This window comes from Meleagris gallopavo, chromosome 16 (genome assembly GCF_905368555.1).
Source record: "Meleagris gallopavo chromosome 16, MGAL_WU_HG_1.1, whole genome shotgun sequence".
NCBI lineage: Eukaryota > Metazoa > Chordata > Aves > Galliformes > Phasianidae > Meleagris > Meleagris gallopavo.
Genome location: NC_139419.1, coordinates 3,282,065 through 3,307,293, shown reverse-complemented (window position 1 = coordinate 3,307,293; position 25,229 = coordinate 3,282,065). Strand labels below are relative to the sequence as shown.

General features: G+C 38.5%; 1 protein-coding gene across 5 annotated transcripts; it reads left to right on the top strand.

Annotated features, from left to right (window-relative positions):
• The first annotated feature begins 60 nt into the window (after positions 1-60).
• On the top strand, positions 61-25,229 carry IQCE (IQ motif containing E). 5 transcript variants are annotated; one of them, XM_085237220.1, is made up of 22 exons: positions 62-210; positions 1,407-1,454; positions 2,112-2,154; positions 3,364-3,504; positions 3,807-3,938; positions 4,903-4,973; positions 5,769-5,882; positions 6,281-6,331; positions 6,839-6,909; positions 7,135-7,249; positions 7,616-7,665; positions 10,166-10,323; positions 10,808-10,863; positions 11,156-11,364; positions 11,779-11,883; positions 12,650-12,752; positions 14,730-14,825; positions 15,664-15,687; positions 16,668-16,781; positions 17,505-17,635; positions 18,318-18,430; positions 21,690-25,229. In XM_085237220.1, the coding sequence occupies exons 1-22, from the start codon at positions 190-192 to the stop codon at positions 21,839-21,841; spliced, it is 2,118 nt and encodes a 705-aa protein (XP_085093346.1). In that variant the 5' UTR covers positions 62-189; the 3' UTR covers positions 21,842-25,229. The 5 variants fall into 5 exon arrangements, with proteins under 5 accessions (XP_085093347.1, XP_085093346.1, XP_085093348.1 ...); XM_085237222.1 differs by having other exon boundaries at positions 63-210; positions 7,135-7,207; XM_085237221.1 differs by lacking the exon at positions 15,664-15,687 and having other exon boundaries at positions 61-210.

Genomic DNA, 25,229 nt, shown 5'->3' with positions numbered 1-25,229 from the left:
CCCGCAGCACGGCCTAACGGCCGCCCCGCTAAGCCCCGGGCGGGTGCGAGGGCGCAGCCTCACTCCTAGAGCTCACTGCGCAGGCGCACGCTCGCCCCGGAGCCTCGTTGTCGCGTCGCCTCGTTGCCATGGCTACCGCAACCCGGAAGTGCCCCGAGCCGGGCGCCGCGGCCTGAGGTCGGCCCTGCTATGGCCGCGGAGGGGGAGCTGGTAAGGAACGGGCAGCGAGGGGAGGAGAGCAGCCTGGGCGCGGGGCCCTCAGAATCGTCAGGCCGATGAGGTGTCGGTTGCGGTTGTTAGAGAAGGAGCGAGGCCTCGGTCCGTAGCGTGGGGGATGTAGCGCTCCTTTCTGTCCCTCCCCGGCAGTTCGATGGAGGCTTTGAGGCCCTTCGCTGAGAGCTGTTCTCTTGTTATTTTGGACTGTGAACGTTTGCAGGGACTGGAGTGCTTTTCTTGTGGCACCTTCCTGCCCGGGTGAACGCTGTGCGAGGGCCGAGTGCCTTCCTCAGCATGGTTCCCCGTGCGACAGGCGCAGGTGTGCAGGGAGATGGCACGGAGTGACAAAAAGGTCTTAAAAATAACAGAAATAACATCTCGCTGTGCTGTGGGGAACCTTGCCTCGGGAAATTAAAAGCTAACCGGCATAGTGTGTGAGAGGCACGCGTGCCTGCTCTCAGCCAGCACAAAAAGCTGCTTTATATGTGCTGCTGTTGTCAGCCTCATCTCTTTTCCGTCAGCTGGGAGTCTAAAAGATATTTCGTCCCCTCCTTGCCTTTCACAGCGAGATAGATCAGCATCTTTCCAAAGAATGGGGCTGCAGCTGGAAGCACCACGGAGTTGGCAGCAAGTGAAAACGTTCTTCTGTGAGGGCAGAGTATGTTTGTGTGATCTGCAAGGGAAGTGGAAATTTTCCTTCTGCTGTGGATGTGCTCACGTTCGAGAAGCAGAAGGTTCTGTCAGCTTAGCGTGAGGAAAAATCAAACACTTTTTGACTCGGTAGTTTGTCCTTTTTTCTCAGCCCCGTTGCTTCTTCGGTCTATTAAACGTTCCCATAGCATAGCAAGGATGGGAACAAATAAGGGAGGAAAGGGACAAAAGGATGAGCTGCTGCTTGACCAGGTGTGACTGGGGAGAGGCTCGTGCAGAGCCTGCACCTTGGAAATGGGACACCTGAAGGCTGTGTGATGGTGCACTCCAAAGTGCCTAATCTCTGTGGTTCTTGTTTGAAGTGACATGCACTGTTAGCACACAGAACGCAGATCATGCTGTGTTTGTGAAAGTGATGACTTGTTTCCCATGGAATTTGTTGTATTCGAGCTCTGTTATTAGTAACAAATTATTCTGGATATGTATTAAAAGCAATTACTTGGAGAGTAGCAAATGTCGAGTTTGTGTTTATTTCCCAGGGAGATGACAGCTTGTCTGTGATAACCTGTGAATCAGATGCAGAAATGGTGAGTTGTATTAATGGCATGCTGCAGATAAATGCCTTAAAAATGCCTGTCAGAATGTTCTTGCACACACTACACCCATGTGATGGCTCCTGATCAATAAGACATCCTTCAGAGAGGAGAGCTTACAATCTTACTGCAGTGTAGTTTGATATGAAAATCTCTTCTAATTCCAGATGTAGTTCAGCCTTCTAAATTCTCTGGGATTTGCAAATGGTATTTGCTTCATTTTGCTTTTTATCAAGCTGAGGGCCTAAGTAGTTATTTTACTGTGTTTTAATGGAATTGAACAAGCCTTTCCTTTAGAGAAGTGGTCCTACTCTATTCTTGTACAGCCTCTGCTCTGTGATCATCTTGGGCTTGCTGTTGTATGTAATGCAGACCAGGAAGGTCTTAGTATTCTGAGCATGAATAGTCTACTTTACAGCACAAAGCTTCAGTAGGTACCGTCCTAATTTTTGTGACTGTTACTGTGGCCAGATCTGCATGTATTTAATGCTTCTGGTTTTGTTTTATGCACAAAAGGTTTTGAGTTATTAGAACAAGTGCTCTTCACATAAAATGGAGATTGAAGCCAGTTTTGCAGTTATATGCTGGAGTGTTCAAAGAGAATGGTATTTTAAGTACACAATTTTCTTTTTTTTTTTTTTTTTCTTCCAGAAATTAAAGAAGAAAATTTTTCACAAGCCTCCAAAGTCACCAAGTAAGAGCTCAAAAATCTACTTCCATTGTACATAACAAGATAGATTTCTTTGTGGCACAGGAGGTAGATTTATTTGAAACAACATCTTTGTTCTCACTGGAATTGTTCATTGTGTGTGCAGAGCACCTCTGCTTGAGATTTGTATTCTGTAAGCAGTGAAGTTAGACTTTTATAAGCTAAATATTGAAGTTTATAGTTTAGTTACAGTTCTTGATTTTTCAGCAAAGAGAAAATTTTTTTTTCCATTTTAATAAGTGCTGATATTTGCTCTGTAGAAAGTCCCTGGAATTACCAGAGATAACCAGAGATACCTGCACATCCTACCATCTAACTGATATTTATGTTAGTAGATTAAGCACTTCCATTTCATTTTTTTTTCTCTGTCACCTTGGAAGTGCAATGTAGAATGTTCTCCATTAGTACTGGATCTGCAGGTGTGTTTGTAGCTTATTTTCTGGGGTTTGTGTTTCCTACCATGGTTTTCCATTTACCTTCCTTTTTATATTTATAGTGAATGCTTGAAAGAAAACATAATCGCAGGTGATTGTTGTTACTTTGTGTTGTTTATAATAAAAGAAATCACATAGCACTTCAAATTTTTGCTCTAGGGTGAGAAGGAGGCAAACCCTTCTGATAGGAGCATATCTACCTTCTTCATTTACCTGGAATCTCTAAATGAAGGAATTAAAACAGTTCCTTAATTTCAACCATGATTTTTAGTTTAATTGCTTCTTCCTTTACATCTCTTCTTAATTTGAAGACTAACTTGCTAGCCAATATAGCACACATCTAAACTCAGCTTCAAAACATTAGTAATTATCAGTATTTATACGTAACTACAGTACCTGAAGTAGTGATAGGAGAGGCTCTCCAGCAGTTGTGTCAGACCCAATTCTCTTTTTTGATTACTGCTAGAAAGTTGCCAGTGGTTTAATAGCTACAGAGCGACTTCTGTCGGTTTATCCATGAATGTTCCTCTCACTGAGGGACACTTCTGTATGTCAGATGTATGAACATAGGTACACAAGCGTCTTAAGAATGAGTCTCCAAGCTGTGCAGTAAGTATTTCTGCTTATGTTGAGTGATGCTATTGTTATTATGTTACCCTGCTTCTTTTCAGGTTTGTGGCTGGGAACCTGAAACACAAAACAGATTTTTTGTGATCTTGAGCTTTTTAAGGCAACTTCGAGATATTTTCTTTTGTTTTAGAGTCTCCGTACAGCTCTAGCACACAACTGTATCCTAAGAAAGCTGCAGTTTGGAGATCTCTGCAGGGAACAGGCAACGCACATTTTGAGAGTGCAGCTATGAAAAACCCAAAGCAGATGTGGCTGGGATCACTGAAACAAGGTATAGGTGTAGAAGTTTTATCTGCAACGTGGTTACAGTTCACTCCTGGGGACAGCTTAACACGTGAACTCTTAGACAAGAAATGTGTGTTTGGTTAGAGGGTACATGGGAAGTCATTTCCATAGTATTTATTCGGATGGTTGGAACTGAGTTTGAGTCATCTGATCTTGAGCATTGGAATTTATAGTAGGAATAATTAACAGCATCTGGAACTTTCAGTGTTGTATTTGTTCACAGTAAATCCACAGACGTAATTCACAGTTATCCCTGATTTCTGCATTTTGTTCCATTTTTGTTGGCAGGAATGAGCCATTCCCTGAAATCAGATGTTGACATGGGACATATGCAAGCTGGCATTTCTAGTAGCACTCCAGAGTATTTGAAGGAAGCTCTAGGAATGAAGAAGCCCAAACATTCCCGTTCTTCTACTAATGGTAAACTCTGTAACTGTATGGTAGATAAAAATTAGTGGTCTGGTTTTCTTACACTGTTTTTTAAGATCATAGCTTTAGTAAAACAAGACTCATTTCAATTTAACCTATGTTGCAATAGTGTGTCAAAATATAATCATTGAAATATTGAGATTTACAAATTGGTTGAGGCAGCTCCCAGATTTTTTGAGCAATGAATCACTATTAGCTTTCAAGAATTCCTGCAAATTGCCACGCATTTTCAGCTGAAAACATTGCAAATATAATATGGTTCAGTGGGCCAGCTGTAGACAATTTATTGAACTTTGTAAAGCACAATTTAAGAACCATTGATAGAAACCATCTGCTTGCCTGAAATTCTGTGTAATTGACTCCTTTTACTTCTCCTCTAGAAAGTGTTCTATCATGTGGTTGTGAAATTAAAATCAATTGGGTGTTATAAGAAAGGCAAAATTTGAAACTTTTGTCCTGTTCTTTTTCTTAAATGAGAACTGTGAAGTTAAAAAGTCCCAGTATGAAATTCCACTTCAAATGCCACCTATGCTGTTACTGCTAACACGTAGCTCGTGGTGACTCTAAAAGGCAATGAGTTTTCACCCATTAAGTATCAATAAAAAAACCATAATTTGGACATCTTTAGGTGTGTTCTGTAAATAATTGTTGGGAAAAGACTTCAGTCTTCTGTGAAGTGTGGTTTTCTTCAGATGTATGTTTTCATTTAGCACAATAGAGAAAAGAAATTTCAGGAGAAAGTTGCCATAAGATGTAGCAGAAGGTTCGTATGGTAACACCTCAATTTTGTTTCCATATATAAAATAAATTTCTTTGCTGATTTAGTTTTTGTTTTTTTTTTTTAATGCCTAGTTTCCCATTTGATGATGTTCTAAATTTTTCCCTTTAAGGTTTTCATTTAGAAGAAAATATTTCTTTCAGTTCTGCTTATTTTATGTACCTTTTTTTTTGGTAGGCTACATTCCTGGAACTCCTGACTACAAGGAAAAAGAAGATATGTATGATGAAATCATAGAACTGAAAAAGGTACTGTCCCTCTGATGCTTACAGAGTAAAAGCCATAGGGTCTCTATCTGTCTGTACATGTCCGGATAGAATTATGGGGTACAACTTAGATGTATCCACCCAACACTTCTGTATTTGGAATGCATGGTCTAAACTATCTATTTAAGGCAATTTCATTGTTCTTATGGTGTGATAGATACTTCTGAGTACTGGATGTAGAAGCCTTGAAGCATATCCAGTCCTGAACCTCAGCCACGGCCCTAGCTGGACACAGAAAAGGTTCATTGCATTGGTTTCTTTGCCTTTCAACCCAACCTCTCTTTTTTTGTTTTGTTTTGTTTTGTTTTGTTTTCCATGCTCAGCTGTTACTCGTCATGTTTTAAAAATGTGATGAGACCAGATGTCCCTGTTCATTGCAGGGGAGTTGGACTAGAATATCTTTAAAGGTCTCTTCCAACTCAAACGATTCTGTGATGGTTTGTCAGGTGAGTTTTGTGCAGTGTATGAAAGATAAGGACAAGTTGAACACTATGGATACGATTTAAAAAAAAAAAAAAAAAGTCTTGGCTGTTGTAGATCATTTGTGTAAGGTGGCCTTTCTGTTAAAAGTTTTATTTATCTTCATAAATAACTTTATCTTTGTCCTGTCATCTCCCTTACCTGTCAGCCCTGGTCTACTATGATGGTCTTTGTTTTGTTATTTATTGTGTGCTTTGTCCTGGCCATCATAATTGGAAATGTTCTGATGCCAGTAACAATTCATGTGAAAACTCAGTGTTTCTGAAATGAACTTTGGATTTTTCTCTCCTTTTTTAGACAATACAAGCTCAGAAAATTGAAGGAAATCGTATGAAAACTAAGCTTCGTCGACTAGAAGAAGAGAATAACAGAAAGGATAAACAGATTGAACAACTGTTGGATCCTTCCAGGGTGACTGTTTCTTTAGGGCAGGGGGTAAAAATTGACAGAACAGTGCTGATCAGAGTGATCCTTATTTTCTTATCTCACTTTGATTAGCAGTGAGTCTCTTCTGGAGCCATTTGGAACTGGCTCTTATCTAACACTGGGCAGCTCCCAGAAACTTCTCATAGTGTTCTGAACGCTTCTTCACCTCTGTAGCCCCATTGCACATCAACCAAATACAACTGTTTGTGCCTGTTGCTTTATGCCTTGGTAGTGGTGTGCTAATACAAAATAGTGAGCATAGGGACTTTAGAATTTAAACTGTTGGACTGTGAAAATTAGTACATTAGAAAGTTTTGTGGAAATTGCTAACAGAAGAAGAAGTAGCAAAGTTTGTCACTTGCTTTGTTTGTCTTCTGTTGCAGGGCTCTGAGCTGGCACGATCTTTGTCAGCAAAGAAGTCTGATAACGGATGGGTAATAGTTACTTTGCTACCTTTTGCTTTCATTTATACTTTCTTCCTCTTGTGGAGTTGAACCTCTACTGATTTAAAAAAAATAAAAAAAATAAAAAAAAAGATGATAAACATTTAGGGAATCGTGTAACAATTATTTTTGTAGTCAGGTAGATAACTGACAACAAGGATCTGGAATTAACCGTATTGCAGATAGCTTCCTTTGTCACTTCCTTGAATCTGTTAGCATCAGTGTTTCCCCTTTTACTTGCTGCTTTTAATTTAACAAGGTAATGGGTGTGGTTGTTTCTTTTTTTTCTTGTATTTTGTTCAAGATTGTGTGTGAAAATTATTAAGCTGGCTATGTTACCATAGATATAAATTAGGGTCACAGGATGGCAAACGATTTACTAAAGTATGTAGGAGAAAGTATGTCTGATTAAGGGCAATTTACAGAGAGGGCAGGATTATGGAGAAATTGAATTTATGTGTAGATATGGAATATTCCAGCTCTCTGTTCTTTCTGTAGGTGGTTAATGGATTAAAACAGAAGATTTTCAAGCTAGAACAACAGTGCAAGGAGAAAGACAACACTATCAAGTATGACTTTGGAGGGGTAGGGACTTGTATTGGATAAGATAATAAAGGGGATTGGAAATCCATGTTATTTTTTCACCCATATTCTTCTGTGTTTTTTTAACACAGATTAATAAACTTCGAGAATGTCTTAGAAATTATAAACCACCCACCCAGAAACTGTAAATCAACAAGCATTGCAGTGTCTTTGCCAGTATTGCTGGATTAACTTCTGTACTCTGTTTTCAGCAAATTCCAGTCAGACATGAACACCACTGATTTGGAAGAAATGAAGATAGCTATGGAAACCTACTGTGAGGAGGTACATCTGACAAAGCTCTCAGCATGCATGCTGGAAAGGAAGTTAAGTTGTTGAGCTGAAATAGAAATTGAAGATTTTAGATTTCCTACAGCTTAGGTACACGTGTAGAGTAAAATTTTCATTGATATTCTTATAGCTCCAACTATATGTACCAAAAAAATTTTCTTCACTAAGTTGAGTGTGCTAGCCAAGAATGGGGAATAATGAAACTAATATACATCCATAAGTGTATTGTACATGTGAAAGCCAACACAATGATAGCCTGATTTTTCAGTGGTGGCATCATTGGATTTATGACTACCCAAAGGGTCTTCCTCTGATTTTCTTGTAATGAACAAATGTGTTGTATTAACTATGTCAGCTTACCTCAGCTAGCTTGTTAATGGAATCTATATTTCACACTTACAGGTTCATCGTCTGCAAATCCTCCTGGCAAAATCTGAGACTATGAAGAAAAAGTATGTTAACTCTTTTTGAGGCAAATATTTGTGTATGTGTATCTGATATATCACTTGTATACTTTTGATGGAAAACAACTAAATTTGTCATTTTTCTTTAGTCACTTTTTTTCTTTCTCGTAGGTAGATCATTTAGTGGATGTGAAAAAAAATGCTAGAGATATTTAAAAAGCCCATAAAAGCTCTGAAAGTCTCTGCAAGTTTATTTCAGTTAAATACAATCCATTTTCCCTCATGATCACATTTGTTCTTTTGCTACTGACTCTTGAAACAAACTCCAAAGATGCTTAGTGTTTTACAGTTGAGTCAGTTCTGCACCTTTCTCTAGGGAGTGTGATGCAGAGAAGTTATTTGGGAGTAAACTTGATTTTCCCATGGCACAGAGATACAGATTCAAAGCTCAGGGTTGCTTTTGAGGGATATCTGTGAGTGGCACTAGTAAGATTATGTTAAAGAAGGTTGTACTAATGCTTGTCACTAGTGCACAGAGGTATATGGATGGTAATAAAGGGAAACATGCTGTGAGAAATGATCTCTAGAGGAAATAAAAGACAAAGCACAAAGCCAAAATACAAAGCTAGACCCAAGTAAGAGCATGTGTGCAAGTAAGTGTTGGTCAAGCTGAGAAGAGGGTAATAGTTTAGTGGGATAGGAAAACATGCTAGCACACCACATCAAAACTTTCTTGCCCTCCTAGCGTTGTTTGAAGGTCAGACAGCAATCTTAATTTTTTGGGTGTCATCAGTCTTTGGACTGATGGAAACATGAGAGCTCTTTATGGGCTATGTGCACTAGTTGTGTTTCCCTAATTCCTACTGACTCCTGTGGATTAAAAACTGGAATTTGATTTGTCACTACTTTTAAAAAGTGTTCATCTCTTGGCTCAGACACACAGTGACGAGCTTCTCAAGGCTGTAACCATCACACTTAATTTAGTCAAAGGTGAAAATGAGTCATCAGGGCTCTTCCTTGTCCTCATTTATTTGTATCTTTGAAAAACAGTGGTCAGGGCTGTCTCTCTTGATTATTTGACTGTCAGTCTCTACTTGAGAGGCCGAGCTCTGAAGTAATAGGTGAAGTTGAAGGTCAAGACTGGCACACGGAAGGAGTGTTTCTTTCATGAGGGTTGCCTACATTATTTCTGGCTGAAATGAATAACATTTAACTCCTCTTTTTTCACTGTTAACTATGAGTATTTCTGTGTGAAGCTGTGGCTTCCAATTGTAACCACGAAATTAGACAAGCTTTCAAATCCTCAGAATGGTCAGCAAATGTTCCACTTTAGTTTTGATGAGCCTAAAACAATGACATTCAGTAATCGTTGTGATTTCTGTCACCTCAGAGTTTTGTTGATTTGGTGTTTCTGGTTTTTTTTTCCTTCCTGTCTGAGACAGCTTTATAAATAGTCTTCCATGATATCTGGACAGCTTTGTTTGTTTTTCCTGATTTCAATTTCCAAAATGTAAATTAGGTTCAATTTTTCACTCTGATAGCATAATTGTGGACCATCTTCTCCTTTACCTACAATTATTTCAGTGAATAAGTGATTTAAGATTCCTTTACAGTGGAATTTGTCCAAAACTAGGTCCATCCTTTGATTTCAGAAGTAAGCTTGCAGTAACTTTCTCATTTAAGTATTAAATGCTTCATTTGAGTATTAAGTGCTTCATCTCACTAGAAATCTGTTTTGCTGACAAGCTTTACAACTTTGTACATCTGGAGGCTGTGATTTCTTCCTCCTTTTATTAGAAAAATTAGAAAGGCAGAATCACTGTAACACTTGAAGTATTTTTAATGCAGGACAGGCTTTCCTTATTCTAGTGCTTCTCATTTCCACCACATCAATGATAGTAGCATCCACCAAATCTGTTTCAAATATCTCATTGATTGAAATGTATCTTAAAGAAAGAAATTTCTCACAGGATTGGTGTCTTTCACATTAGAGCAGCATTCACGGTTATCTCAAAATACATTTATGTGTAGGATCTTTCTGTTTATAGCCTGTTCTTCCAATCTCAATCTGCTTATTGAGTGAAAGAGAGCAATTTGGAGCACACAGGTTATCTTTCTATGTTGAACAGTTTTTCAGAGTAGTCTCTGCATTGGTTGAAGTGGTTTTTCATCTGTGGTCCATAGGTTATTGGTAAGGCATTGTATGATTTGTTAAGAGGGGAGGTAGAAAGCTAAGTAAAACTCAGACAAGAACTCCTGCTTATGCACTGAGGAAACAAGAGTATAGGTAATCAATGAACTTTCAAAGTTTAACTTCTTATACGCTGATGTAAATTAAAATAATTGTGAAAGGTTGAGCAAGATGATCTTTATTCTGTTAGGAAAAAAATTCGAATTCTCTAATCAAAAATGCTGGGAAATGTTATCAGGGAGGAAGTGGAGACAATTAAGTTAGCCAGCTAGATAGTGAGGCTGTTTTATTTCTTCTGATGCTGCCTTTTTGTTCTCTGCTTTCAAGTTAACTTCCTGTTTTTGATCCTCTTTCAAGTGCAGAGGGCAGAGATACCCAAAAACGACTGAAGGCACTGAATGCTGCTGTCCTGAGGTTGTCCCGGAATATCAAGGAATTGCAGAATGAGAATCGGTGTCTGAAAGAAGATCTAGATCGCATATTGAGCTGTTCTCCTGCATCCAGTAAAACAAAAAGTAGGCACTGAAATGTGGGGCTTAGGTACATTTGGATTTAGGTACATTTGAAAGATGTTTGAGAGGGAGGGCAGGACCCCAGAGTGGCAGAATTAAGGGAGTTAAAACAAAAATGGAGATTTGGATTGGGCGAAGGTTATAACAAGGTGTTTGTTAGAGGAGTCTGTCTCTAAATAGCAGGGATGCTGCTCCAGGATGACCTGGGTTTTCTTTATTATTATCCCTGAGAATTCAGGACTGCAAAACACTTAAAGATTAAAATTTGCTGGCAGATTTTTTTCAGTTGCTGAAAATGGATAAATACCAATGGGTTATATTGATTTCTGAGCTAACTGAAGTCACATCCATCAATGTCATTTTCATCTTTTGATTGCTGCCTCTTTAAAGCTGAAGCTCAGTGATCTTAAAGTGATCCTTTTGTATGGGCAGAAAAATATTAATTCATTAATGCAGTTTCCTGCTAAAGTTTTGTTATTGCATTTAGATTATAGTGAATGGAGCAGGCAGAGCCTTATGAAGCGGATTTTGGAACTAGAAAAGGTGAGTGTTAATATTCATGTGGCCATCTTAACTGTCTCTAAACAGAAAATGTAGAAACACTGGCTTGTGCTTGTGGCAGTGTGTATTCTGTCTCACACATGTGAACTGATATCTATTCCATGTCCCTTCCTTCCCTTTTCTTCTTTTCTTGTCTCAGAATTATTACATGTAGGTGCATATTTTAGAAACAGTTTTCACTTCATCTTTTCTCTTGGCCTAAGTGAAAAATTTTTATGCTGAATTTAATTTTCTTCTCTTTGTGTTTTCTTCTATGTAAATTTATTTTGCTCAGAAAGTAGGTGACATGGAGAGCACCAGAGTATTGTCAGCAGATAGTGAGTCAACACAGTTACTTGGTGTGTCATCTTCGTCTTCTACAGACCCAAATCATCCAGCCTCTCAACAGGTAGATCATGTTGAGGAGTGCCATCGTCTCCGAGGGCTAGTAAAGAAACTGAAGAGTGATAGGAGTGCTCTTCAAAGTCTTCTACTTAGTAAAGAGTAAGTGCAGTAGTTGTTTTTGGTTTTGTTTTCTTTTTTTTTTTTTTTTTTTGTTCTGGTCTGCCACTTTCTCCACTTAAACCTTCCTTCTGCTAGGCTATTCGCTGTCTTTTTTCTCTCCTGTTAGCAATTGATTTGCAATTTAAATTGCTTAGACTAGTTTCATATGTCACTGCGTAAGGCCAGGGAGGTTATTCTGATCATGAGCAGAGATTTGCACACAGCTGTGTATTGCTAATAAAACGCTTTGCCTCTCTTTACAAATTTTGCTTTATTTAAAAGGGTAAATTAAATGTTTAGTTCCTTTCCAAATTTAAGAAAACCCATTTTGTTTAGAAGTTTAAATTAAAAAAAATTACCTTATTGGAATATGAATGATGAAAGTATTGCTTAGATTTCCTTACTCCTCTATAGCTTAGACATCAAGCAGTTGCTTCAGGCCAAGGCTGAAGCAGAGCTGGAGCTGCAGAAGTACCAGAATAACAAGGAAGAAAGCACTAAGGACGAGCTGACTTTAAGGTATCATGTCTTGTTTTAGTAGATCTTTAAAGAAATAACACCAAGAAAAAAACTCAGGCAAAACCCGTTAAAGAGAATTCTCTTTTGAAGTGAAACACAGTTCATAGATCATATGGACTGCAGGAAGCTGGGAATTAATTTATGTAAACCTCTGATGGATAGATGGGGTAAGTTATCGGGGGAAGAAATCTACAGAGATTTTAGAGAAAGTGAAAGTCTGAGATATACAATAGGAAAAAGAATTAGATTGTAAGAAAAGTGAATGAGGCGAATGGAAAAAGAAAACTGCCATGTTGTACTTGAGAACTTTTTTCAATTTACAAGAAAAAACTGTAGTATCTTTACTTTATCTAGAAGTTTCTGCCTTTAGACCATTGCTAATACGTTGGTAATAATCCTGTGCAAATGTAGGGGAGAAAAATAGTGACCTCCTTATTGCTTTGTAAGATGGCACTTTGTTACAGTTTCATATTTGTCAGTCATCATTTCAAATCTACCTGTATTATTAATAGCATCAATTGTACCATTCTAACCTTGGGCCATTTTCTTTAGAATTTTAACCTAAGGCTTTGCTATCGCAACTTGAGAATTGATTGTCCATGTTCTGTTACTGGGAGAGTATGTCTAATGTTAACCTGAGCCCCGTTTTCCACTTTGACATTTAAAATAGCCAAAGTAACCCAATTTTATGAAATAGGTTCAGTCTACTCAAAGCAGGAACAACAGAAAATGTCTAACTATTAATATATTTGCCTTTCAACCATAGCGAGGAAATCCAGAGCCTTACACAGAAAGAAGGGAAATCACAATCAAAATTGGAGGAAGAGGAGAGACAAATGACAGAAGATGCATTAGAGAAGCTTAATAAGGTACAGATAAATGTTTTGTGGGTATTTTTCCTTGCATCTGATATCCTGTGAATTGATCAGATAGTCTAAATAGCTAAATGTTTCTTCTCTTTTCTGACACACTGAGCACACACGGAAGGAAAGGAGGGGGGAAGCAAGAGCAAAAACAGTCCTTTCCAATGATTTTATGCTGACCAGGTGATCATTTAGGGCACTTGTGCTACCTGGTCAGAAAATACTATTTAGCTTTTCTGTTTGGATGGAAGCTGGGCCTTTTTTTTTTTCCCCTGGGAAAGTTTACGAGATGAAGAGCACCAATGGTTATGAAAACAAAGTGTTTTGGGGTTTTTCTTTTTCTTTTTTTTTTAAGTTCCACTGCTGTTGGGACATGATATTTAAGTAAAAATGGAAGAAAATGCCAACATAATGCAGTAAGCACTTAACCTCCTTGAACTGAAGTGTTTCTGGAGTTAAAGTATTCATAGCATCTCCATTTTGAGTGTTTAGATATCTAATAACTGTGTTTGTGCAGCCATTTGTCCTGGACAGTCTTAAATGGACCTATGTACTCAATTTGTTTTATTCATGAACTAGGAGTGAACTTGGTATCTCAGTAATCTCCCACCCCTGTGCTAAATGTTGTGGCTGATCTGTAGAGATGAATGGGCACTGGCAGAAATGCTTTCAGATATAGGGAGGTCATGTTAATCTCATTCCACTAAAAACCATCTCACAATTATAACTGGAAATTTTGATCACTGGAACTTTAAAATTAAAGTACAGGGTGTACAAAAATATAAATAAAAATGTCCATGAGCTTAAGAGGATGCTATTTTTGATATATAGTGCAGTTCTGTAGGAATTTAAGTTAGATTTTTTGTTAGAGGGTGGTGGATGCTAAATGATGTTTTGAATACCAAATAACTTGAGTTTCTATTTAGAAACAGCCAATGAACAGTCCCTTCCTTCCTCTGCAGACTGTGTGTATTCTTGGCCGGTAACCATCTATTTATTGAAATGTTCCCATTATTTGTAATTATCACTAAGTTCCCACCAATTTTTCATTCTAATGGTAGGTTGTCACTTTTAATATAACATGATCCGTTTGCTAAACGTAAGCCTTTAACTCAGCATTTCAAAGGTTATAAATAAATCCTTTTCAAAGAACAAAGCAGCTTTTTTCAGGGTCTATAAAATCTCTTATTCTTTCACTTGGAATTTTCTAACAACAAATTAGATTAGTGTTTTAAAATTGCTGTTGTAACTTTAGTTTGGCAAGCGAGGTAAGACGATTGGTGTAGGTTTGATATTTAGGGATCAAAAGGATCAGATGGCCAGAGGCTCAATGTACAGCCACATCTCAGGAGAAATATCTGGAAGAAAATCTTGTTTTGCTCTGTTTCTTTGTCTTTTTTCTCTAATTAACTAATTTCTTCAAGACAGAAAAGTAGAGTTGTACTGATTTACACAAGCTCTCAGTCTTGCATGTGTCATGTGATGGCCAGCACATCAGTAAGGTTAAATACAATTTTGGGGTCCCACCTGCCAGCAAGAGACATGAGAGAGCTTCCAGGTTGATTAATATTTGTGTTCCTTGGAGAAGAATTGCAAAATTAGGTACCCTGACCTTTGTTCTCAGTCTGTCAATAATACAAAAATTATTTCTTATCAGCAAAGCATTGATTTTCACTGTGGGAGTTCCTGCTGCTTTAGCGATGCATAGAAATAGAGAAGTACATGTAGATGAAATTCCCATTCCCATATTCTGCTAGCAGCTGAAACAAGGACAGGAATGTGTTTTACAGTAACAGTCATCTGGATTACAGGTTTGAACATGAGCAGTATTCAGAACTAAGATTTTCCTCCTTACCTTCTTTCCACCCTATGGGCAGGCAGAACATTTAAGGACTTTGGTGTCGATTTTTCTGAGTCAGTTGTAACCTATATCCCCTCACAGAATTCTAATTTGCATCATAAGTTAGAGATTCTCCTTCACAGTGTTCACCAGACTGCGAAGTTAAAGATGAGGAAGATTGCAAGAAGGAACAAGCAGCCAAATGTATCCAGAGATGGTGGAGGTTGTACCGAAATAAGGTGAGAGTCTCCAGTTGGGAAGCAGTGAGGTCTGAATCTTAGTCTGGTCTCAGAGTCTGGATAACCTTCCACAGGGCTCCAGGACCTGCAGCAGTGATTCCTTACCATCACCTTCTTGCACCACCCTTTTCAAGTCCTTCCTAATGCTTCTTTTGCCTTTGCTTCCTAGAAGTTTGTTTCTGTTCTGTTCTGAGAAGTGCAGTTTCTACGTGGGGGAATCTGGGTGAGCAGATAAACTAAAGGAGCAGAAGCAGTGCTCCCTTAGTAACATTGCCTCCTTGGATATTCTTCTTATGGCTCCTGCCTTCTGCACCTAGCATTAGCACTGGAGTAGAGCCCAAGCCAACCAACCCAGTGTGCAGCTGATGTGTCCTGCCCCTCTAATATGCCACATTAGAGAAGTCTCTTCTAAGAACTAATGCTGTAGCACCAAGACAAGCTTTCATGAGAATTGTTTGGGGTTTTTTTTTCCTCTTCAATACTGTTGTTAAGCACAGACTTCTCAGTGCTTTGGACCTGTGCTTAGGAAAGCTGCCTAACTTTCCATTTGAGGCTACAGATGAGTGACATAGTAGCTAAAGCCTAGAGTAAGCAGTACTGAGGCCTGAAATCATTGCATTATTTCTTATTATTTCAACTGTTTCTTTTTTCTTTTCCTTTTTTTTTTTTTTTTTTCCCCAGCAAGCTTTCAAACAAGAGCAAAGTTTGTTAGGCAGTGAAAATAATGAAATGATAAAATATAAGGTGGGATTAAATTCTTTTAAAAGATTACATTATTATTTATTATGTTAAACTTTGAAATGTAATGATCTATGACTTAACGCATTTTCCATTTCAGAAGGAAGAAATTGCTCTGGATGAGGTGAGTATGTTTATGATACCCAACAAAACAGTGAATCACATGTAACCTGTATAAAAGCATAACCCAATATTTTATTTAAATTATCTTTAAAGAGGTTTTATTGTGATGAGCTGTTGTTCAAAGGCCATCTTTGTAATTCAGGCTGGCTCATGATCCACCTTGCAACATCCTGATTTTGTTTGATATATCTTTTCAAAGTGTTCACCATTCAATCTCAAATTTTCTGTATGTTTTTCATTTTCACTGTGATGAATCTTCAGAAGAATTTCAAGTAGGATTTTGAAGCCTTTCCTAAAGAGAAATGTTGCTGAGTGTTCTTCAGAAATTGAGTTTGTTTGACAATTTTGTCACTTAATAAATGCTTTGCATACAGGATTTGATTAAACTTTTTTCAAATCACACAGCATAGCATCTTACACTTGTTTCTTACAGAAAATGAAATCCTACTTTCAGAAGTTAGAACAAATTCTAATTATGTGACAGAAGCATGTATTATATCTAGATTAGAATCTAGTAAAATATTTGAGCAGAGAGGAAAGACTGCTGCATTCAGCACAATCACTGCAATGGTTCGCCAGGCTTTGCTTGATTTCTGATCATACCAGAGCATCAGAGAGCCTGCTGGCTAGCCAGAATCTAATAAGAGAGTGGGATAATATTTCTCTATGTGTGAAATATAGGTTAGCACTGACAGCTGGAATGTAATTGCATTTGATAGGATCAGTGATGAACAACTTTTAGTCTGAGTTTAAACCATGGGTTGTTTTATTCCTCACATGTTGGGTATTCTCTGGATTGTATCAGAGTGTCTGTGAAGTAGGTGTGTGAGATCCCTTCGACATATAAAAATGTCAGGACATCACTGTCCACTGCAAAGGGAAAAGCTATTTTGTGTATGTGCCTCTGTGCTTGGGACTCGTTTTAATTTATAGCTGCCATCTTTCAAGGGAGTTACCATTTCTTTTTCTTCTCAATACTAGGCAGTTGTTGTGCTTCAGGCAGCTTTCAGAGGACATCTGGCTCGACAGAAGCTGCTACTGAGTAGTGGGCTGCATGGTGCCCAACCTTACAACAGGCAAAGCCCTGGAAGAAAGGTAACTTCAGGGGCAAATGGTTATCCATTTATATCATTAATTTCACTTTACTTTGTACTGTACTTCCACATTTAATTCTCTGTGTCACCCAGTAGAGTGATCTTAATGCACTGGTTGGCAGCACCACTGTACTTTCAGAAAGATATCAAGTTCATTCCCTGGCATTCCTTTCTGACTTCTTTAGTTCACAATTTTTCTTAGAAATAAAGCTGTAATTCCTCTGCATTATAGTCTGTAACTGTTCCTTACCAGTTAAGCATTTTTTTCTTTAAGTCGTTTGCCAGCTTATGTGAGCATCCTTTGCACCTTTAGCATGCTAAAATTAATTCTCCATTCGTGCTGTCCATGTGGTTGCACTTGTCAGTTTTAAGCAAATAGGTCAGTTGTAGCAGAACTGAATAGTTCATGAAGGTTGCCTTACCTCTTTTGGCTTCTGGATGGTTTCATGTCTGAGGTATAAATGAACTTCAGAACTCTATAAGCCTTACCTTGCAAATATCTAACAATTCATTAATTGAATATGAATACTTCAAAACTTGTAGGGTGATCAGGTTTGCATTCCTACTGATTTAGTCTTATAGAACCTTTAAGACTGCAGACCAAAAGATAGAAGTGTTTGCTCCACTGCTGTTTTCACAATCAGGAATAAAATTGACAAAGCTTCTGTCACGTTTCTGTGCAATTTGTAAAAGGTCAGTTCTCTTTGATCTGATTACTCTGCAGAACTCATGTGTGCCTCAAGTGTCAAACTCCTTGAGCTCATTTTCTCTCTGCAAGGAAAAAGAGAAGATTGTGACATTCATCCAGTCCGTTTTCAGGGCTCACTTAACACGTACAGCACTGCTTGAGGAAAGGTAAGTGATGAATAGATTTTTCTGCAGTGTAGTAGCAAAATTGTTTTTACTACAGAGGGGGGGGTAATTTTTTTGTGTAGGATTTTAGCGTGGGTGCCTTGGCACAGGAGAAAGAGAGCATTGTTCAAACACACAAGATAGCTTTCTCATGGGTATGCAACAGAAGAGTTTCTTGTTGCAGTCTTCCTACATCCTGCTGCATGTTCTCTTCCTTAGGGATGAGGGAAAGTAGAAGAAAATAATTACTCTTTGGAAAAAAAAAATACAGTTGCTATCAAACTCATTGCTGCTACACTAGCTTAAAATTGAGTGAAGCTCTGACACGTGATAGTTAAATGTTATGTGGAAGAAGAACAGGAAGGAGCTAGAATATGATCTTGCATGAAGTCTACTCAGCTCAGGAAGAACTCAGTGATTTGCTTACTACATAGGTTTATGGTGGCTCTGGCTTGAAAAAATACTTCCTTTTTCTCCAGGGTTTACTGCACCAGAAGCCATTAGTGCTGACTGCTGTGGTTACAGTGAGAGTTACTTAATTGTCACCTCATGTGAGTGACTGTGCTCGCTTCCATAAGTGATAAACTTTGATGCTAGTAATACAAGAAACTGTCCTGTATGCGTTCTGACAACAGATTGGTGTTCCTGTTCTGTACCTCGTGCTATGCATTGTGTATTTTTGCAGGCTCTCTGTGTCTAGCACAAGTGAGAAAACAGATTCTGCTATCTGCAGTACAGAGAACAAACCAGTCCCAGCAGCACTCCAGAGAACTTCAACCAGCATGTCATCTCTTCCTGGTAATCTTATTTCCCTCTGTGCTCAAAAGCATGTGGAATTTGAGCAAATGTGTGCTTAATTTTACAGAGAACTCCTGCAAATGCATACACATGTTCATATGCATACTTGCACTTTGTGTGCATGTATTCTTTTATACAAGCAAGTGCAGTCCCTCCAATAAAGACTATAAGTTCTGACAATACCACTTCCACTTTCTCCATGGTACTTCACCTGCTTGCTGCCACTTCACATTGGAAGGTCTCTGTGGGGAGAATGGTAATTATTTAATATTTACCAACGTAGCTGTTGTATGGTATTCTCCACCATGTTTTGGACCTGTAGACAAGTCAGCCGTGTCTATTATGTCATGTTTCCTCAGCAGTCTTCATTTCCTGCAGTAAGGAGAAAAAAAATGAAGTTGTGGATAACCTTTCCAGCTGGTACCACAGTGGTGCAAACTGGGAAAATGTCTTTTCTTTTCTCATGGCTGATCTACAATTTGGTTTCCTTCTTGAATTCTACTTGCTGCTTCTGAGGACATAAAACTAAAGCCAGAAGTGCTTCTAAGAGAATGTTAGAAGTACTGAGCAAGGAAGGCAAAACAATGATGCAGAAAGAAAAGCTGTAGACACACAGCTTCAAAGGACAACAAACAGAAAAAGCTAGCTCTATCCTGAACAGGAGATTTTATGGACCCCAGTTGGAGAAAAAAAGAGCAGCTTTGAAGGTGACCTGAGAAACACTGACTTATTTTTGTTGGTGAAAAGCTGACACTCCCTGCAGACTTTCTGAGAATCAGAGCATGGTTTAAGCAGCTCAGGCTGTTTCTGTAAGATATGAGATGGAGCATAAGCCAGATTTGCTAGGGCTGTGAATACAAAGATTACCCTGCAGTGGAGGAGAAACTATATAAGAAAAACTTTACTGTATACCATATTCAAAAGCACATTCTACTACTTTTGAAGGGGTCAGTAATACTTGGTTCTGAAGATATTTTAGTTTTGAGTGATTTTAGTTATGTCTAGAGACAGCATCCAGAAAAGAAATCCCACAGCCTCCCATTTTGCCTGGGCTGTACTGCTTTAGTAACTTCAAGTTTACTGAAAGACTGATATCTGTCCTTCCTAGCTTATGACTGATGTGAAAATGTGCTAGTGAAATTGGCTTTTGGAGTAATGCACTTCACTGGTCATTCTGTATTTTGGAAAGCAGAGAAGACAAGGAGCTTGTTTAACAGCTGAGTGATTTAAAGCAATCAAATTCCTTTGGCTTTAAATCATGCAGCTGTTGAACAAGCTCTTGCTTCATTCGTTCCAAGGTCAAACTCGTGTTTTGTGACCTTTCAATCTTTCAAAGATCTTAAACTTTCTATGAAAATACACATTGCAATAAGTCATTTAATTTCACAAGCCTTTTGGCATTATTTTGAGAGGAATGGAGAAGATGAAAGTGTGTTTTAAAGAGGCTTATATATGGGCTAGAATAAATTACATTGTTTTCATCAGTTTAGGTATGTCTGTTTTCTTTAGAGGAATAAAATCTACCACAAGTGTTGCAGCATTCAGCGCTGCTTTGCTTTGCTTTGCTTACAAACGTGGATATTACTTGAAGGTTTGTAGCCATTTCTTTGCTTCCCGTGAAGTGGAACAGATGATAACAATTCGGTCTAAAATTTAGGCTTTGTTTCTTTCTGTCAGGGGAGTGATAGAAAGGAAGAGAACGTTCTGAATATGCACAGCAATCTTGAGTAAGCATTGATCTTCACATATTACTCGCTGCTCTGGGTGCAACTGTTAAATTATCTGAAGCATTTTCAAAATCATAATGAATTTACATATAGTTGTTTCACTAGTGTGCTTAGCCATTCACAAGACAAAAATATTGTTGTCATTTTGAAGTGTATTCAACTGAAGATGAGGGCAATAAAATCTCAGTCTTCAAGAACAGGATATAATCTTGAATGATTTGGTCAATATTAAGCCCTTTCATATATGATGTTTGTTGGTGGCATTGCATCTTCTAGTTACTGTGCTTGCTTCCAAAAGTTCTCCTTCCTTATCCCTATCACAAGCACTCATAAATCTTTCTGAAAAATTCTCTTATTCTTTGCTGACTGATACAGAGAGGAATTTCACTTAACTAGAAAGTCATGCGTTTTTTTGCTTCTGTAGGTTGAGGTCAACGTGATGGCCTCCTGCATTCCTTGTTTTCATTCACAGACTCTCTGCCTGTCACCCTTTTTCTATTTTGGGCTTGTTGCAGTCCCCTTTTCTTTATTCCACATTCCAATTGCTGTGTATGCCTCTTCCATACCAGCAGTTTTCTTCGTCAGGACCCTCTCATTTCACCATAACAGCCATGGAACATCAGTTCTTCTCCCTAAGGAAGGTTCCCTGTGTGCCCTCTGCTTTCTAGTCCAGTGTCAAACTCTCAGTGCATCGCCTCTTACTTGCATGTTTCCTTTTTCTACCACAGGTCATCTTGATTTGTTTCTTTTCCTCTAGGAGAGAGTCTTTTTTTCAGAGAACCGACACTTGAAGCCGAAAAATAAGTGGAGCTGAGGGCAGGGTATTGAGCTAGAAGATCTTAATAGCTGTCATCATTAAGTTAATAAATTTCTTGCACAGGGGTTAGAATCTGCTGGTTCTGCTTGTCAGATGTAAAGGGCCTCATGTATCAGTTTTCTTTCCAATTTTTACTGGAACCAGGGTTCTATTTGTTTATGCCCTGAACATTTCTTTAAATTGCAATTGCTGAGATGCATAGAACCAGTAAAACTTTGTGTCATTAAGTAAAGTATAACAGCATGTGAATATATGTAGTGGTTTGTAGATAGATGAATGAAAGACATTGTCACTATCATATTTCTCACCCATTTCCCTTCTCTCTATTTATATCTGACTGAAGTTCTCATTATGACCTTTCTGCTTAGCTTAAGCTTGCTTGGATCATTTTTTCCTTTTCTGACCATCTAATAAATATTTATTTTTATGACCTGGTTTCAGTATCACGTTGCTTTACTTTGTGGTGTGTAACCGCTTGCAAAGATTTAAAGACAACAAGACAAATCACGTGTGGTCAGTGTGTCAACTTAGTGCTTGGCATGCACGTTCCTTCATTAAAACAGAACAGGAATAGTTACATGCAGGAAAAGATAGATGAGAGATATTCATAACTGCAGGTAATTCTGGATACTCGATGGCTCAGAGAATATTACCCTTCCCACAAGGGCTTGTTTTTGTCACTGCTCTTTATTGCTGCCCTTGTTTCCTTTTGCAGTTGTTTCGGCCGGGTCTTGTGAGAAGCAGCTGCAGCCCACTCTGTCTCTGTCTGTGGATGAAGCTCACTCGGACGATTCAGATGATATTGTAATTGTCTCTCCATCGTTGAGGATGAAGAAAACCTCCACCCACTTCTTTAATGGGCTCTGATCTTGAATTGTTTGGTTTGCAGACAAAGGTATTTCCACCGAGGTAAAGCGTATCAAAGATGAACAAAGGGGGAATGTGAGCCTGCAGTTGTCTGCTTTTTTCCAGCTGTGGATAAATACTTGTTTGATAAGTCATCTCTGCAGATATATGGCTACAAGCTGCTGACTGTCTGTTATCCTTAGCCTTGTGGTACAAAGAGAGAGTTTGGGTTTTAACAGTACTGCACCAAAACAGTTGAATTTGTGAGACAGAAGTTGAAATTGACAAATTTAAACGAAAGCAGCAAGGGCTTGAGATATTTCATAGAATCATAGATTTGTTTGAGTTGGAAGGGAGCTTTAAAGGCCATCTAGTCCAACTGCCCTGCAAAGACCAGGGACATCTACAGTTCTACCAGGTGCTCAGAGCATTTTGTGTCAAAGAAAGTCTTTCAAGTTGACCAAGATACCTTTTTAAATTGGGAAGTGAAAAATGACTTAGCCTCAGTTTTCAGCCTGTGTATGCAAAGGGGAACAGCTTGTATTTGCTATGAGGTCCTCTCTGTTTAAAAATTCTACTGTCGCATTTTAATTTGTATTTTTATATACTACACATTTACAGTCTATGCAGATGTGTAAAGTCTTTTTAGCAAATCACTTCTGTCATAGTACTGCTCTAGGTCTACTGCATCTGCACACAGTTTTCTTATTTATTGCTTTTTCCCAGTGTGTTTGCTATGGTATATATTGTACTACTTTGTATGTGATCACGTAAATGCCTCTATTTGTATTTGTCAGAGAAGGGGTGTAATAGTAGGGATGTCCTTGTGACTAGTTTTTGCTTGTGATATGCTTACATATCACAAATGCAAGTGGATTGTGCACACGTTAGAGATGACACTGCAAACATTTGACGTAGAAGATATGATACTGTATGTCCTGTTTCAGCTTATATCTCTGGATTGCCTGAAACTCCCACCTAGCTGGATTGCTCATACACTGAGCACTAAGGGGTTTTAAGTTTAATGTTTTTTTGCTGTAGATCTCTCCTCTCAGCACTACCTTTGTGTGTGTGTGTGCACGTTAGCAGTATACACTGCAAATGCACCCTCAGTCCATTCACAGGCAGGGAGAAGGGTCACAGCCATCTCCTGTCATTAGCTATGAGGCTTAGTCTGGAAAGCATGGCACTGTGCACTCTGTTCTGAGGGATTTGCATGGGGATGGGTAAAATATCTTGTAGCCTGAACAGAAGCAGGATAAGCAGTTGACTTACAGATGTCAAGACACCCAGAAATAATAACACCAATAGACATTATCTTTACCAGACTTCATGAAGGGAACAATGACATAATGGGCCGTGGAGAACATGGTCAGAGGAGTCTTTCTAGATCTTTTACACAAACTGTACCTCTTCTTGACTGGAAGGAGGACGTTATGTTCCAGGCTATCATTGCAACATCCTCCAAAGGCATTAAAATGCATTCTGTTTTGTTTTGTAAAAGGTGAATCAGGTAAATTATGTGATATTTACTGAAAGGAGAATTTATTTTACGAACACACAGTAAAGTCTTTGTGGAGACCCTAGTGGTTTCTTTGTCATCAAGGAGTAATAAAATCTCCTGTAAACAGAAAGCACACTCTTAAATAGAAGATTTTTATCACCTTTTCCCTCTTCTTTTTTAAATTAAAAATCAGTCGCTGCTGTTTTGCAGAATACTAATAACTCAGAGCTGTCTCAGTTCTCTGATTTCAATGAAGCACTATCTGTGCTTATCATAGTTCATGCCAGTACTTGCAGCCAAAGAGGAAACTGGATGGCTGCAGCACAATGCAGCTGATTTCATTTAATCCCAGCAGTAGAAATGCCGCCTTTGCTTTTTCCAAAGGCAGTTTTGAGAGCTCTCCATACCCAAAGCAGACTGAAGAATGTCATTTATACTCAAGTTGGGTAAATTTTTCCTGCTGGTACTTCGGTCATATGACTGCTATCTGCAGAAAGGATGAAAAAAGGCATATAAAATAAAAGAATAAAAGGGATAAAATCCTCTTGGGAGAAGCCTATGCCTATTTCTCTCTACTGCTGAAAGTTGTGTTATTTAAAAAAAAAAAAAAAGAAAAAAAAGTCATTTTGTCATTTTGCTAAACAGAAGCAGATCTGTATTGAGTTTCTTATGTATAATGTTTCAAGTCTGTAACTGTGCCTGTCATGGATACCTCCAGAGAGAGAGTAACTAGAGCTGAGGACTGACACATTAAGGAGAAAATACGTAGTGTGTGTCAGGACCGAGTCTGCTATAAAGTACCCACCTAACTGTTACCCTCCAGGGAAATGCTTGGACAGCAAATTTAATGAAGTTGACATTCAATTTATTGTGCCATAATAAAGAACCAATATGAAAGTCTCAGGAAATAGACACAGAGTAGAAAGACTTCTGTCTTAACTGAGCGTATGACCAGCAGCAGTGCTGTTGATAGCTGAACTCCAGGATGAAGGGGAGACGGTCACTTTGTGTGACCCAAAGTCACCAAAGGAAGTGTGAAAAGGAGCAAATGTCTTCTGGGGTGAATGAGCTTCATAAATTGAAGTCTGCAGTCTGATAGCCATAACAAATGTGATGCTTCCTTTGAGCACGCTTCAAACTCATAATTCTGAAAGATAACAACACGGTCACAGCATATGAATGTTTGGTGTATGCTAGAAAGAGAAACCTCCACAGTGTGAGTAGCCTGTAGATCTGGGAAGAGGCATGGAGCAGTAAAGGAAGAAAATGTGTTTTTCAAAGGAAATGGGGCATTTTTCCTTTTCTCTGCTCAACAGGGAGCTAAGGACAGTGAACATCTATGTGGCTCAAACCTCTCAAGATAGGGCCAGTACAGACATTACATGTCTGAAAAACATTATCTGCAGAGAGCACCGGGAACCTTGCAGGGGCATCAAGGTCCTGAATTCAACTTAAACTCCACTGTAACCTCCCTAATAGCACACTTTCCATTCTGACGCCATGCCAGTTCTGCATGGGATAATGTTGCCTACTTAAAACCCTTTACAGTTTGCTGTACTCTTTGCAGGTAGTGAACATGTGTGAATATAGAGATCTTTCACATGATTTGATCTCTTTCTGTCCTTAAGTGCCTATGCCTGTAAATATTTTACTGAGGCATTAAAACCTGAAAGATGTAATATTTCCTACATAGCTATGCAAATAATTCCTAGACAGGCAGCTTTTTATACAGATGAAATGGAAAGTTTATTCATCTTGGCATATCAGAAAGCCATCGTTTGTATGATTGTTTTAATAATTGGAACTGTGCAAGTTACCTTGAGATCTTTTGAAAAGCTAAAACAGTTGCAGTGTATTTTCTCCTGACTGTTGAACTTTCTAATAAAGCCCAAGTTTGTAAATTAA